This window comes from Moschus berezovskii, chromosome 19, assembly GCF_049115385.1.
Source record: "Moschus berezovskii isolate FMDL1 chromosome 19, NW_MosBer_1.0, whole genome shotgun sequence".
Classification (NCBI taxonomy): Eukaryota; Metazoa; Chordata; class Mammalia; order Artiodactyla; family Moschidae; genus Moschus; species Moschus berezovskii.
The window spans coordinates 35,913,753-35,930,786 of record NC_142478.1 but is presented as its reverse complement, the minus strand read 5'-3'; the positions used below and the strand labels follow the sequence as shown (position 1 = coordinate 35,930,786).

The following is a 17,034-nucleotide window of genomic DNA, read 5'->3' as shown; positions in this document are numbered from 1 at the left end:
TTTCAAGTTTATTGGAAGCTTTCACAAAGTAATCCCTTTCTTAAAATAGATAAGCTTTCGATGGAAAAGCAAAAACAAGCTTTGTTTTTTCCACCCATGCAGTTGCAGAATGTCTTTATTTCCTTTCATTTTGTTGTGGGCATCCTTACGTTTTATTACTCATTATATTACCACAATTTCTGAAATCCAAAGAAGAAAAATTAAATATAAGGAAAGCTTCATTGTCCTTTATTAAAGCCATTCTCTGAACCATACATTAAATTACACACCTATGTGTAATAGATTGCAATTTTAAATGTAGGTTTTATCTATAACGGTGTTACTTTAATGTAGTTATCATGGAAGGTTTCCATTTATTTATACAACCATGCTATTGTCCAAATCATTTTTTATATCCTTTTAGAATTGTTCAAAAAACGATCTTATGTCTTGAATATATAAACATTTTCTGTATTAAATTTGTCATATCTTGAATTTTTAAATTTAAAAATATATATTTCACTTCCTCCTGTTCCACAAAATGAATGTTAACCCATTACTGCCAAATTAAATTCACTCATAAATGATGCAGACTTAATATTAATGTTCTTGAGACTAAATATGAAGATTATCCCACAGGCTCTCCAAACAAAGAAGAAAACAGAAAAAAGTATACCTGATCTCCGAGAAGGAACTAAATGCTCTCTTTCGACTCTTTCCTACCCAAATGACTGAACTGTTGTGCATTAGTAAACAATAACAAACAAAAACCCTAATATTCTTAAAATCACATATCATAGCCATGGTTTGTGAAAATTTCTGGTTTCACTTTGTAAATATACAAATCTTTGTGGGTTAAATTACATCAAAATAAAACCCGCAATTTATTGACAGAGACATGAGTTTTGAGAAAATGCTTTTAGATATCTCTTTTAAAAGAATAACTTCCAATGCTTTTACAATTTTCACGGGCTGAAAATACAAAAATGATTAAATACTGTCTTGTCTTTTTCCAATTAACTCATCATATATACTGTGTATATTGGTATATATGGTATAGAAAACCGTGGAAGTAAATGTTCTAAACAAAGGAATTGTTGATAGTATTTTTTACCATTCAGATTTACATATATCAATTTGGGGTTATAGGCTGTCTGGATCAGAGGACCTGGATTTGCTGTCTGCCTTAATGCTTAAAATTTTTTTTAACGTAAGTAAAGAAAGGCACTAGGAAATCCCAAAAGATCTTTTTTCTCTGCTACTATCCCTAGGCAAGAAGGAAGAAGTAGCCTTGTAACCAGATCCTTCTAGTCTCTGCCTTTAATTTTAAACAAGAAACCAGACGACTAAAGATGTAAGATTGACAGAGAACAGCAGAGGGCAGTATTTACTCATGGCTAAATCATCTCCCAGCTCAGAAATTTTAAATTTGGAGAGGGTCACTGTGGATGAAATGTATGACTTACGCCCTATATTTGCATTATTTGGCTTAAATTCATATTTTCTAAGCGGTTTTCCTTAAAGGGGAAATAATACTGACCTGATTCCTAGTCACCTTCCCCCCCACCCCTTTGAAGTGCTGCGTGATACCAAAAAATCAGCTACAGTATATAGCAGGGGAGTTAATCTGAGTGCCTCGAGTGGCACGTGGGTAATTCTAAAATTTAAATTTCATTCTATTCACTTCAATTTTTCTCATATCTACCTTCCCCCCAGACAAAAACTAAACCAAAACAGAAAGAAACCATTTCATCAGGATTCCTTTGGCTAGAAAATGGCTAGAGGGCAATATTGCCAACAAAGATCAAAATTCCAAACTTTGGGAAAGGAAACAAAACAGGAGTTCCCCCGGCTTTTCCTATAGGAAATCCAAAGTGCAGTTGGTGCCCAGGCATTGGTGCCCCTACTCACCGGGAGGTAGGGGAGGGGCGAGTGGAGACAGGTTTAGGGTTAGACCTGGAGTGCAGTTGGCTCGCTCTGTAGACAGAGAAGGAATAGGGAAGGTTCGGTTTGGATGCTGTTGGATCTTACTGTACAGCAGCTCCCTTCCTTCCCTTCGAAAGAGAAAGGGCAGGAAACGGTTAAAGCAAATCTGCGCTTTGCATTCCCAGACAGGCTTTGCTTAATCCTTCCTCCCGCTCTAACAGACCCTCACCCCCTGCCTTTCTTTTATTTCTCTCGACCCCCTTACCCTTGAGTTATTACTAGCATAACAACCTAACGGTCTTCCCCCAAACCCGGTCCCTAAAGTTATTTATCTGCAAACCTGACCCCACCCCCATCGATTCGGCAGCAGCTTTTTGCTGTTATTGCTCAGATGCCGGCCAAGATTTGACCAAAGAGAGAAAAAAAAAGAAAGAAAGAAAAAGAGGGGAGGGAATCACCCCCCTAGCTCCCACCCCGCCTTTCTCAGCGCCTCCTACTCGCCGGGCTCCCACACCCGACCGCCTACCGTCCTCCGGGAGGCTGGAGTGATTAGCATCCCGAGAAGCCAGTCGGAGGCCGAAAAAGTCGCAGCGCGCTGGGGGTCGGAGTGCCAGGCGGGGCCGCTTCAGCTCGGGGCCAATGGGGCTGGGGCGAGGGAGGGGCGCTAGGTGACAGCACCGGGAGCCAGGGGGAGGCCGGCTGAACTAAAGTGCGGGGATCAATGAGTGGCGAGCAAAGTTTCTGAGTCCTGCTCAGCTCGCGGTCTTCCCTCCCCCTCTGTTTGTGTTTCGGCGGCGCGGTGCGTGTGTGTGTGTGTGCGCGTGTGCGGCGGGGAAGGGGCGGGGAGAGTGAGAGGGACCAGCCGGAGGTTGAGAGGGGCTCGCGGAGCTCCAGCTCCACGGCGGTGCTGCAACCCTCAGCCCCGGCAGGCGAGAGGGAGAGCGCTGACAGCCGCCGTCCGGAGCTGCTGGGGGCGCCGCCACAGTCCAGCGCCGACTTCCCCGCCTCCAGCGTCAACAGTGCAGGAGAAAAGGGGGACCGATCGCCACCACCCTACCCCGCCCCAAACAAAAAGCCTTGTGGATTACAAAGTGAAACTGACACGGGACCATAAAACCAAAGGGCAAGAGGTCAGGGGCGAGGCGCACTAGAGTGGGCTTCTGACTGGGACCGCCGGAGAAGGAGTCCCCTGGCATGGTGAGGGAAGGGGACGCGGGGACAGCGCGCTGCTCCTGCCCGACGCCGGCGAGGCCGAGAAGAAAGGGGGACCTGCGCTTGATTTGGATGTACAAATAATGGGTCGGCAGGCGTCCCGGCAGAGGTAAAAAAAAAAAAAATGCTGAGGAGCGCTGGATTTTGCCTGTGCCCGCCTAAGGGCTGGAAGCGGCAGCAGGGGCGGCGGCAGCTCCTCCTGGAGGAGAAGGGACGGAGCTGAGCGCTCCAGAGCGCCCAGCGAGCGTTTGGAATGCAGTTTGCTGGCTGCCCGAGCTTAGACGCCGCCGCCTGGGCCTCCGCGCCACTTCTGCAGCCCTGCTGAAGGGCTTTGCAGCCTTGTTCTTGAGGAGAGGGGAACTCGAGGAAACTCCTTGTCTCCAGCTTTTGGGAAAGGAATTCGATAATCCTCGGTTCCCCGTCGCCCCCTCCCCAGTGCTCAGTTGTTCTCTCCACACCGCTGCGGAAGTGTGTCCTTCCTTCCTCAGTTTCTTCGCCTTGGGTAAGTTTTTAAAGTTTCTGAAGATAATTGTTTGCGGTAATTCCTCCTATACCTTAAATACAGGCAACTTCTCCCAACTCCTATCCACCCCCAGCGAAAACGCTCAGACTCTCCGGATTCGAAAATAAAGTGAAGGGGGACATATAGGAGATTGGAGAAACTTCTCTGGGAACTCGTCCACAAGCAGGAGTAAGTGCCTGAGGAATGCCCTGCTGCTTTTCCTCAAGGCATCTCTTCCCTCACTAAGCGTCCAAATGGCTACCTGGAGGCTTTTGCTCGTGCGAACTGCTTCTTCTGGACTGGAAGTTCTTTGAAATAGCAGACCTCTCAGAGCCATCGGCTGCATGTCTGCTCGTGCTACTTGATCCTTGTCATTATCACTCTCTTTTTTTTTTTTTGGCCTCACCTCTTCCTTCTCTTTATCACTCCGTTCCAGGGAGCCAAGACCATGGACTTGGCAGCAGACAGGGCTCCCGGCCGCCCATGGCTCCCGCTGCCCACTTTAACATTATTTCAGCTCCTTCGTGTCTTTTGGCTGCTGTCACTGCTCCCGGGGCCCGCCCGGGTCAGCGGGGCGGAGCAGCGCCAGGTGTTTCAGGTGCTGGAGGAGCAACCTCCCGGCACGCTGGTGGGTACCATCCAGACGCGCCCAGGCTTCACCTACAGGCTCAGCGAAAGCCACGCCCTGTTTGCTATAAACAGTAGTACCGGGGCCCTGTACACCACTGCGACCATCGACCGCGAGAGCCTGCCCAGCGACGTGATCAACCTGGTGGTTCTTTCCAGCTCACCCACCTACCCCACCGAAGTGCGGGTGTTGGTGCGGGACCTCAATGACAACGCCCCGGTCTTTCCAGAACCCTCGATTGTGGTCACTTTCAAGGAGGACAGTAGCAGCGGGCGGCAAGTCATCTTGGATACCGCCACCGACTCGGACATCGGCTCCAATGGCGTTGACCACCGGTCCTATCGCATCATCCAGGGCAACGAGGCGGGTCGCTTCCGCCTGGATATCACCCTGAACCCAAGCGGCGAGGGCGCGTTCCTGCACCTGGTGTCCAAGGGCGGGCTGGACCGCGAGGTCACACCGCAGTACCAGCTGTTGGTGGAAGTGGAGGACAAGGGCGAGCCCAAGCGGCGGGGCTACCTTCAGGTAAATGTGACTGTGCAGGACATTAATGACAACCCCCCGGTTTTTGGCAGTTCCCACTACCAGGCGGGGGTGCCTGAGGACTCCGCGGTGGGCTCCAGCGTCCTCCAGGTGGCGGCGGCGGACGCGGACGAGGGCACCAACGCGGACATCCGCTATCGGCTTCAGGACGAGGGGACCCCCTTCCAAATGGACCCCGAAACGGGGCTCATCACGGTGCGGGAGCCCTTGGACTTCGAGGCCCGGCGCCAGTACTCTCTTACGGTGCAGGCTATGGACCGAGGCGTGCCTTCCCTTACAGGGCGTGCCGAGGCGCTGATTCAGCTGCTGGACGTCAATGACAATGACCCCGTAGTAAAATTCCGCTACTTCCCTGCCACCTCGCGCTACGCCTCGGTAGATGAGAACGCTCAAGTGGGCACGGTGGTGGCTCTGCTCACCGTGACGGACGCAGACTCCCCAGCGGCCAACGGGAACATCTCCGTGCAGATCCTTGGGGGCAACGAGCAGCGCCACTTTGAGGTGCAAAGCAGCAAAGTGCCGAACCTGAGTCTCATCAAAGTTGCCAGCGCCCTGGACCGGGAGCGCATCCCTTCTTACAACCTGACAGTTTCTGTGTCGGATAACTACGGGGCGCCCCCTGGCGCAGCGGTTCAGGCGCGCTCTTCCGTGGCGAGTTTGGTGATTTTCGTCAATGACATCAATGACCACCCTCCCGTGTTTGCACAGCAAGTATACAGAGTGAACCTGAGCGAGGAGGCGCCCCCGGGAAGCTATGTGAGTGGAGTGTCCGCCACTGACGGCGATTCTGGTCTCAACGCTAACCTGCGTTACAGCATCGTCTCTGGTAATGGACTGGGTTGGTTCCACATCAGTGAACACAGTGGTCTAGTGACCACTGGGCTTGCTGGGGGCTTGGACCGTGAACTTGCTTCCCAGATTGTACTGAATATCAGTGCTCGGGACCAAGGGGTTCACCCCAAGGTTTCCTATGCCCAGCTTGTTGTGAATCTCTTGGATGTGAACGATGAGAAGCCAGTGTTTAGCCAGCCAGAAGGATATAATGTGTCTGTGGTTGAGAATGTGCCTACGGGGACTGAACTACTGGTGCTTGGGGCAACCGATGGGGACCTGGGTGACAATGGGACAGTGCGATTTTCCCTACAGGAAGCTGAGACTGACCAGAGGTCTTTTCGCCTGGATCCTGTGTCTGGGAGGTTGAGTACTATCTCCTCCTTGGACAGGGAGGAACAAGCTTTCTACTCCCTGTTGGTTCTGGCCACAGATCTGGGGTCACCTCCCCAGTCATCAATGGTTCGCATAAATGTGAGCCTCCTGGATATTAACGACAACAGCCCTGTGTTCTACCCAGTCCAATACTTTGCTCATATTCAGGAGAATGAGCCTGGAGGTAGCTACATCACCACGGTGTCTGCCACTGACCCAGACTTGGGTCTCAATGGAACCATCAAATATAGTATATCAGCTGGGGACAGGTCTCGGTTTCAGGTCAATGCTCAGAGTGGGGTTATTTCTACAAGAATGGCCCTAGACAGAGAAGAAAAAACTGCTTACCAGTTGCAAATAGTGGCTACTGATGGTGGCAATTTGCAGTCTCCCAACCAGGCGATAGTAACCATCACTGTGTTGGACACTCAAGACAACCCGCCTGTATTCAGCCAGGCTGCCTACAGCTTCGTGGTCTTTGAGAATGTGGCCCTGGGATATCATGTGGGTAGTGTGTCTGCATCCACCATGGATCTCAATTCCAACATCAGTTATCTCATTACTACCGGGGATCAGAAAGGTATGTTTGCTATCAACCAGGTTACTGGGCAGCTTACCACAGCAAGTGTGATTGACAGAGAAGAGCAATCCTTTTATCAGCTGAAAGTAGTAGCCAGTGGGGGCACAGTGACTGGAGACTCTATGGTTAACATTACAGTTAAGGATTTGAATGACAACTCTCCCCATTTCCTTCAGGCAGTAGAGAGTGTGAATGTGGTGGAAAATTGGCAGGCAGGTCACAGCATTTTCCAAGCCAAAGCTGTGGACCCTGATGAAGGTGTCAATGGCATGGTACTCTATAGCCTGAAGCAAAACCCCAAGAATCTCTTTACTATCAATGAAAGGAATGGTAATATTAGTCTACTAGGACCCCTGGATGTTCATGCTGGTTCCTACCAGATAGAGATCTTAGCATCTGATATGGGTGTTCCCCAGCTTTCCTCTAGTTTCATCTTAACAGTTTATGTCCATGATGTAAATGACAACCCACCGGTGTTTGACCAGCTTTCTTATGAGGTCACCCTTTCTGAGTCAGAACCTGTGAATTCTCGATTCTTTAAAGTGCAAGCTTTTGATAAGGATTCAGGAGCCAATGGTGAAATTGCATACAGCATTGCTGAAGGCAATACCGGGGATGCATTCGGCATATTTCCAGATGGTCAATTGTATATAAAAAGTGAACTGGACCGTGAACTTCAAGACAGATATGTTTTACTGGTTGTTGCTTCTGACAGAGCGGTGGAACCCCTTAGTGCTACTGTGAATGTTACTGTAATTTTAGAAGATGTAAATGATAACAGACCTCTTTTTAACAGTACCAATTACACATTTTATTTTGAAGAAGAACAGAGACCTGGGTCGTTTGTGGGCAAAGTAAGTGCCATAGATAAAGACTTTGGGCCAAATGGAGAAGTAAGGTATTCTTTTGAAATGGTGCAGCCAGATTTTGAGTTGCATGCAATTAGTGGGGAAATTACAAATACCCATCAGTTTGACAGGGAGTCTCTTATGAGGCGGAGGGGGACTGCGGTGTTTAGCTTTACAGTCATCGCAACCGATCAGGGGCTCCCTCAGCCTCTTAAGGATCAGGCCACAGTACATGTTTACATGAAGGATATAAATGATAATGCTCCCAAATTTTTAAAAGACTTTTACCAAGCAACAATATCAGAGTCAGCAGCCAACCTGACACAGGTTTTAAGAGTATCTGCCTCAGATGTTGATGAAGGTAATAATGGACTTATTCACTATTCTGTAATAAAAGGAAATGAAGAAAGACAGTTTGCTATAGACAGCACCTCTGGTCAGGTGACACTGATTGGCAGATTAGACTATGAAGCCACACCTGCCTATTCCCTTGTAATTCAAGCAGTGGATTCAGGATTAGTCTCCCTCAATTCAACCTGTACCTTAAATATTGATATTTTAGATGAAAATGACAATACCCCTTCTTTCCCTAAATCAACACTGTTCGTTGATGTTTTGGAAAACATGAGAATCGGTGAACTCGTGTCCTCCGTCACTGCAACTGATTCAGATTCAGGTGAGAATGCTGACTTACATTACAGTATCACTGGGACTAACAACCATGGAACTTTCAGCATTAGCCCAAACACTGGGAGTATTTTTCTTGCCAAAAAATTGGATTTTGAAACACAGTCTTTGTACAAATTAAATATAACAGCAAAAGACCAAGGAAGGCCTCCTCGTTCATCTACAATGTCGGTGGTTATACACGTGAGAGACTTCAATGACAATCCTCCTACCTTCCCTCCTGGGGATATTTTCAAGTCTATTGTTGAGAACATCCCCATTGGAACATCTGTCATTTCTGTGACTGCACATGACCCCGATGCAGACATTAATGGGCAACTCTCCTATACGATCATCCAGCAGTTGCCACGGGGCAACCACTTTGGCATAGATGAAGTCAAAGGCACTATCTATACTAATGCTGAGATAGATCGGGAATTTGCTAATCTCTTTGAGTTAACCATAAAAGCCAATGATCAAGCTGTGCCTATAGAAACTAGACGGTATGCTTTGAAAAACGTGACTATTTTGGTTACAGACCTCAATGACAATGTTCCAATGTTTATATCACAAAATGCCCTGGCTGCAGACCCTTCGGCTGTGATTGGTTCTGTTCTGACCACAATCATGGCTGCTGACCCAGATGAAGGGGCGAATGGAGAGGTGGAGTATGAGATCATCAATGGTGATACAGACACCTTCATTGTGGATCGCTATAGTGGAGACCTGAGAGTGGCTTCAGCGCTGGTGCCTTCTCAGCTGATCTATAATCTCATAGTTTCAGCAACAGACCTTGGCCCTGAAAGGAGGAAATCAACCACTGAATTGACCATCATTCTTCAGGGCCTTGATGGACCTGTTTTTACACAACCCAAATATATAACCATTTTGAAGGAGGGAGAACCCATTGGCACCAATGTGATATCAATAGAAGCAGCTAGCCCTAGAGGATCTGAAGCCCCAGTGGAGTATTATATTGTCTCAATCCGTTGCGAGGAAAAAACTGTTGGACGGCTCTTTACAATTGGACGACGGAGTGGCATCATTCAGACTGCAGCCATACTGGACCGGGAGCAAGGAGCATGTCTTTACCTGGTGGATGTTTATGCCATAGAAAAGTCAACTGCTTTTCCCAGAACACAGAGAGCAGAGGTAATGATTTTGTCATTCCTTATGAATTATTTGTTGATTTTTTTTGAAAGATCATTCTCTTTCTATTTGCTTTCTATAATGATTTACCTTTATTGTTGAATTGTTCATTTTACTGACAGGACCATATAAAAATGTTCTATCTTACAGACGAACAAGAAATACATACAATTTAGCTTTAACCTGATCAGAACTAAAGTATAAGCACTTTTTACCTTGTATTTCATCTCATACTATCTTATGTGTAAAGCTAAGGAGAATTCTTTAGTGATTTCTGAAGTTCAGGAAAAAATCCATTTATTCAAGTTAAATTACCTTATTAAACTAAGTACCTCACAGTTAAGGAAGTCTACCAGAGGATGAGGAATTTCAGACTTGAGAAATCTCTATTTCACAATGAAGAACTTTGGTAGAAATCAGCATTATAGCATGGCTTTCTAGGGGGGGAGTGGCAGTGGACTGACAGTTTACATCAGGACAGTATTAACTTTCACATCCTCAGCAGTCTTGGCAGTTTCTTCATAGACAGTGACTAATTTTAATGTGCTGAGCCAAGTTTGGGGAGATTCCTGATTTCATCTGCCTTCACATTTAAGGCACTATCTTCTGACTTAACATAATCCTTTCGCTTCTCTCTTGAACTAAAGCATGTAATGTGCTGTGAATGATCAGAGATTAGAAGCTGTTTCTTGAGACAACACCATATTGTTCAATGCCATGGTATAGGTACAAGTTGTTCTGTCTGCTGATAGGTTAGACACTCATGTTTCATAGCATAAGCCAAAGAATTTCAAGCTTGGCCTTTCCCGGGGTATATTTTTGACTGTTACTACCTCAGTGTATCATTGATTTGCTTTTTTTAATTGAACTGCTTCCAACGTTGTTTTGATGATCAACTAGAAATGATAAAGCTATTGCCCAGATGGCTCATTTGCTGGTTCCTAAGTTCTCTCTCCCCTTCAATATATGCCTTCAAAGATATCTTTGAATATCCCTTCAAAGATATTCTGGTGTCACTCAGCCAAAAACACAAAATATCAAATGTGGTTTGTGATACTTGGCAGGAACCCAGACACAACATGCTAGTGAATTTGAGGCTCATGTGTTTGTTTTCTGCTTTCTTTTCTTTTTTATAGCTGTGAGGGGTTTTCTTCATTTAAAATGTTCATTTATTATTATTATCTTTTCGAATCCCATGTGATTTTTTTTTCAAAATAGCTAGTTATGGCTCTTCTATTGATGAAGCAGTATATTCATGGCCTAGAGGATATTAAATATATAATTAGAGATGTAATTCTTCATAGAGACATAATTCTTAGAGATATCATTCTAAGTGAAATTCAATTTTATCTTTAACACACAGCCCTGAAGAAACTTCTACCCAAATGTCCTCTTTTACCTAATTAGCTTTTTAACGATCCGAGATAGGTCGTCCATACTGTTATTTGGTTTAACGCAGGTTATGATTTACATGTAATTTTATTTTGATTTGGGGTTATTCCTCCACTAAACCCACTTCCTGGCTCTATTTTCCGTCTCTGGAATTATTTCTTAGATGAAGAGATTTAATTAGTTTAAAAATGGAAATACTTATTAAAAACAGTCAATTAAGTCATTCTAGGCTTTAGAAAAAAATTTTAAACTATAGAACAGATTATGTTATTGGTTGTTGTTTGGTTAAAGTGATTGCCTTTGCTTGACAATGAGAAAAAATGTCCATTGTTATCATTAGAAGATTTATTTAGTCTTACTATTTACCCATTAGATATGCGAAGATTGACTTGGCTTAAACTTATTAAATAGCGCTGTCTCTTCATTAGACATGAGGAGTAAAATTATAAATCATTTTGTTAATAATAGGAGATAATATGTCTGTTATTTTTTAACCTCAAATAACACCAATATGAAAACTTATTCATATTGGCTATAACCTGTTTAAAGATCTGGAGAGAATTCACCATGATGATTTTTTAATGAGAAAAAAATTGTTTGTCAGGGTATCTTCTGTGAACTAAAGTGCTGAAATTGTAAACCAAGTTTGAGCTCCCAAGCTCCAACCACTCCTAAAATTAAAAGCAAATGTGTTTCTCCAAAGAATATTGAAAGCAGTAGTTGGGAGCTAGAATTTCATATTATTATTGGTTGTATCTTTCAATTGTATACAATAAAGTTCTTTTTTCCTTCTGCTCAAACAATTAATTTACCATGATTCTGCAAAAAGAAGCTATGAATTACCTAGGGTTGTCAGAGGTGATTTTTCAATTGTTCGTTTCCAAATGCAAACTTTGCTCCAATGCATTTTTTAACAGTTTATTCCTGTACATTGATAGGAAGGAGTCTGGGTTGCTTACTCAGGTTTCTGGCTAGAGTCATGGCTGATCACATTCCATGGACAGAGGGTCAGTGGTAAAAGAGAAATGATTTAATCTGCATTCTTTTTCAAGCTCTGACACTTGTGTGGAGGGGGAAGGGTTCTGGGGATTTGGCTCCAGTACTGCTCCTTCCAGAGATGGTCCAATTGTCCACCTTCACCTCCCCTACCTATCATAGCTAAAACTTTGGTATATATGAGTGTCTTTGAAGGATGGCTTTGTGTTGCAGACACAAGGTTTATTATCCTTTCATTTTGCGTCTTTGTATTCTCAGAAGAGTCTTGATTATATTAGAATAGCTCATATACATTTTGTACCTCTTTCCTACCTTCAGCAACAAAAAATAGAGATGTAGCACATCCACAGGCATTTCTTTTTAACATGTGTTTTGTGGGAACATGCAACTTAGGGACTGGGCTGGCCTTTTGAAGGTCAGAGGCTTTGTCTCATTGGTCTTTATGATCTCCTAGTATAATATATCCTTGATAATAATAATATCTCCTAGAGTCTGGTATATTACGTGATATATAGAAGTGCTCAGTACCTTTTGCTCTATGAGATGGTAGAAGAGTTAAGGCTGGTACATGTGTTCTTGTGTCTCAGGAATAATCAACAGAGAGAAGCAGGGGGAATGGAGGGGGCTATTAGTAAGTTTGATCTTATCATTAATTGAACTAGGGACATAAAGACATACCAGTTATCTCTGTTCTACAAATGAACTGAGAATTGTCAGAAAGCTCAAAGAGGAAAGAAGAATTTAGGTGGGTGGTCTCACGTGGAACTTAGTGTTTAAATCAAAGGAAATACTATATATACTTCCAGGTTGCAGTTCTCAAATTGGTTGGCCTCAGGACCCCAAAGAGCTTTTGCCTGGGTGTGTCTTATCTATTGATATTCATGTTATGAATATTAAAATTGAGAAAAAATTTAAATGCTTATTAATTTCTTTAAAAGTTACAGTCACCATATAATACATATTTGTTATTTAAAGAACTTAATTTTGTCAACCCTAAGAACTAACAAAAAAGACACATTATTTTATGTTTTCATAAATCACTTTAACATTTGGATTAAGAGAAGACAGCTGGATTCTCAAATCTCATTTTGTCTATTGTAATATGTTGTTCTGGTTAAAATATATGAAAATAATCTATCTTCCCTCAGACAAAGCTGGATAAGAGAGAGATATTTTGATATCCTTTTCAGATAACTGTTGATTTTCTTCTGATCCTATACCAGAATTTCACAAGTTGCTGTTTCTTAAAACTTACTTGCAATAAGGAATCTGAAACCCTGCCATTGAATTTTTCATACTTTGTTGCATGAAAATATTGATCTACTTTGCTTTATGAATGGAAATTTTACCTATGTATGACTTAGAAATATCAGGCACTGATCATTTGGAAAATATTGGTATAGCTGATAAGAATCTTATCAAAAGAGCCTTTATATATATTGACTCACAACCTCATGGTAATGGTTCAAAGTTTTCCAAATTTGAATTTTCACTTGAAAGCTCAAATATTATCATTAATAACATATATTGTTAGTTGTTTCCTGAAGTATCAGACTCCCTTTGTTCATTTTCAAACAAACAAAGTCTGCCATTTTTTAAAAAAAGCATGGTTTTTCTATCAGTTGATTTTTTCAAGGAAAAATTGTATTCCATATGCTTTTCTTTGAGACCACTGTACATAGGTACAGATTAATGGCTCTTTGTTCATGTTTCACTGTTTGTCACCCCAAATGTTGAAAAAACATTGGGATTTAAGGGTTGAGATTTAATAAAATTAATAATTTACTGTTTCTTCAAGGAAAAGTCTTCAGTTTTTAAGTGAAACTGGCATTTTATTTTCACTGTGACTAGTAAGTGAATAATACAATTACACCTGGAATACTTTGGAGCTACTGCTTGGCTTTGTGCTAAGGTACCAACAGTTTTACCAGCTATCAGTTTTGCACCTCTAGTGTAAATGTCAACACAGTGAAAAAGCAAACACTGCTTTGTATTATTATGAATACAGTTTTGATTTCCCAGGTGTCTTTAATGGGTCTCTGGTATGCCTAGGGCACTATCTTCTGTGGTGAGAGAACCATTGGTCTAAGTACTGACATTTTTGCAATTCAGTAAAAACAATAAGACAATTAGAAATATTCTATTAAAAGTGTGCTTAGAATATTAAGTGAACAAATTATGTTTTTTTAAAGATTAGAAATGAATTTTAGCAATTGATAATAAACCAATTTATCTTCACAATGAAACCATCAAGATTTCCAAGAGAAATGGTGGAAACATTTGTAATTAATACTGAATGTCAAGCTTAGAAATACTTTTCTTCCAGACTGTTCAGAATAAAGGTTAGTGAGTCTTACATTAAATGCCTGTATATCTTGCGTGTCATTCCTCACAGGCAAAATATAAGCAAAGAATTGAATATTTAATAATAATGGTAATAATTATTATAAAATTTATTGAGTATTACTGTGTTCAGTGATTGAGCTGAGTACTGTGTTTCTTCAGCAATTTTATCATTCGAGCCTCACTCCCTCTTTAGTTGTGGAAGCAGTCTCAGAAAAGTTAAGTGATTTGTTTAAATTCAGATAGATAGAAAGAAAACCACAAGCAGACTTGTAGTCCATTATCTGAGTTCATAGTTACTCTTCTTTAATAAATCCAGGGCAGTCTGTGGCCTTAGTCAAGAGAGGGACTTTTAATCTGATGGATACAACTGTGTATGTAAGCTTTTGATAACCTTGTTTTTAACACCTTTTTTTGGTGTTAAAAAGTCTTTGAAAAGTGGTATTATGTATTGTCTGAACCAAGAGAAGTATGACTTCTGCTGCCTCAATCAAGACCTTCAGCAGATGCCATTCATTCCTATGGGTCACTTACTGATAGGAACAAGGACACCGGTTTGAGGACATGTGGAGGTGTTTCTGGAACAGGGAAGAGGGTGAGAACATGAGGGGCCTTGGAGACAAAGGGAGAGCATATTCGGTGACTTTCCTCATCCACAGTATTCTGCAGATTGGAAGCAGTCGCTGTACATTATGAAGGTAGAGAATCCATTTTTGGATTTTCGGATGGTAAATCACTCTCCTAAGAACTAATGATGATAAAAAAAAGAACTAATGATGAAATTGTGTGGATGACTTGTGAAGATTATATGAAAAGGAGGAAAACATTTCCGTACTTTCTCAGCTTTTGACTTCCACGGTGTTTACTTTTTAATAATCTATGATTATTTTCTGATTTTGTGTTTTTTGCCTTTATTAAAACCCAAATTATTTTTAATCCTTTTTTTGTTTCACTACACTTTGAAGCAACTACCCTAAGAATAATTTTGAAAAGATGTTTATATATTTCATATTTTGTGGAATCAATTTTTCATTGCATTGTCTGCATCTTGTACTTTGTCATCGTTACAATGAAAAACTGCCAAAGAACCTCATTAGCTGTGAGGAATTGTTGAGTTAGTGACTATAATGGATTCCATAGGCTCTGCAGTGTGTCCTCTCTTCTAAGAATTAATAAATCTAATGTTCAGCTCTTTATAATAACCATGACATTAGGTAGTATTCAGAATTAGGAGCTTGGGAGTGAAAATTGGGAATAGTAACTGGGAAATGATATGGCCAAAATAAATTAAAGAGTTTCTTAAAGTGTCCTAGATATAGAAAATGGTAAATATATTCTGTTGCTTTCAAGCTATAAGTAGTGTTTGACAACATATGGCTGATTTTAATGCTACAATAAGTAAAGAGAGAGTAAGAATAATTCAGAGAAGTGAAAATTAAAAAAAAATTCTATTAGGCAAATGTTATTTATAAAATATATACATGTAACATATTAAAATATACATAATGCCATGTACTAACATGTGTGCAACCACTGTACAAGGTTGTATTCAACCATCATACAAAGGCTGATGGATTTTCCCTGGTGTTAAAATCCTGGGACAGAATAGGACAATAAGGTCACAAAGATGATGCAATCTAATTGGAAGATACTTTATATGTGGACTTCCCTTGTGGCTCAGCTGGTAAAGAATCTGCCTGCAATGTGGGATAACTGGGTTCGATCCCTAGGTTGGGAAGATCCCCTGGAGAAGGAAAAAGCTACCCACTCCAGTATTCTGACCTGGATAATTCCATGAACTATATAGTCCATGGGGTTGCAGTCAGATACAACTGAGTAACTTTCACTTTCTTTCTTTTATATGTGGTACCCAGGAATTGACTATAGGGACACAGAGTCCAGACATATATCAATATTTAGGAAACAATTTGGAGTTAAAACCAAGTTTTAAGGTATTCAGAAAATGTGGAGAAACATTTATAAACTCTGACAGCAGGCAGTTGGGAGCCAACGGCATCGTTATGGATTATTTGTTTCAGATTATTGACATTTTTTGCAAACATTTTATCATATATAGATCCTAACATATATAAAGTGCTTACATTATGTCAGACACTGGTGAGCACTGGGCAATGTCTTGCCTTCACAATAATCTGTAACATCTCACCATTTAACAAATGAGGATACTGTGGCTAATGAAAGTCAAATGTATGGAGCTTGTTTATGGTGGAGTGGATTTGAACCCAGCAGTCTAACTTGAGTATGTATGTTTAATCCCAGAACAGAATGTTATAACAATGGTTGATACTTTCTGTACTCTCATAGGCATTCAGGTTTTCCTGTGTAAAATGTTGTTTTCATATTTTTATGTTCCTTCATGCTAGTGACTGAAAAAATAAAGGGTAAAGTGAAATTTAAAGACCCAACAGTAGGATAACTTTGTTGTTGTTTAGTCACTAACTCATTTCCAACTCTTTTGCAACCCCATGGAGTGTAGCCTACTGGGCTCATCTGTTCATGGCATTTCCCAGGAAAGAATACTGGAGTGGGCTGCCATTTCCTTCTCCAGGGTACCTTCCCGACCCAGGGATCAAACCCATGTCTCCTGCATTGACAGGCCGATTCTTTACCACTGCACCACCTGGGAAGCCCAGTAGGATTATATAGGTACTTCTTAATCTTTATCTAGGCTATGCTTGAAAAAATGGACCTATAGTGTCAGTTCTTCATTTTATTTTCTTCAGCTTTCAGTGAAAATATATTTCCATTCTTCCAGTTACTGCCTCATTTACTTTCTTCCCTTTTCAGCAAAATTTTTTAAAGAGTTGCCTATGCCTGTCTTCTTTCTTCTCTTTGTCTTATAAATCCACCCCCATCAGGCTTAGCTTCTCTGCAACTCTAGTGAAATTGTTGTTACCAATGTCTCAGTAATAGCCACATTTTTACATCATTGAGCAATTCCCAGTGCCCATTGTATATGTACTTCTAAGTCATCAGACTCTGGGGAGTTTTATTCTATATATTGGACCAGTGCCTTTTCAGCCTTCTTCAACAACTTCTCTCC

The 17,034-nt window shown here is 42.0% G+C and overlaps 1 protein-coding gene across 1 annotated transcript in view; it reads left to right on the top strand.

The window, feature by feature from the left end:
• Nucleotides 1-2,485: 2,485 nt before the first annotated feature.
• The window catches only part of FAT4 (FAT atypical cadherin 4), a 183,898-nt gene continuing 169,349 nt past the window's right edge, over nt 2,486-17,034 (top strand). Inside the window, exon 1 of the mRNA XM_055405783.2 lies at nt 2,486-9,242. Coding sequence (XP_055261758.2) covers nt 4,068-9,242 — 5,175 coding nt within the window. The 5' untranslated portion in view covers nt 2,486-4,067. The remainder of the gene's footprint in view (nt 9,243-17,034) is intronic.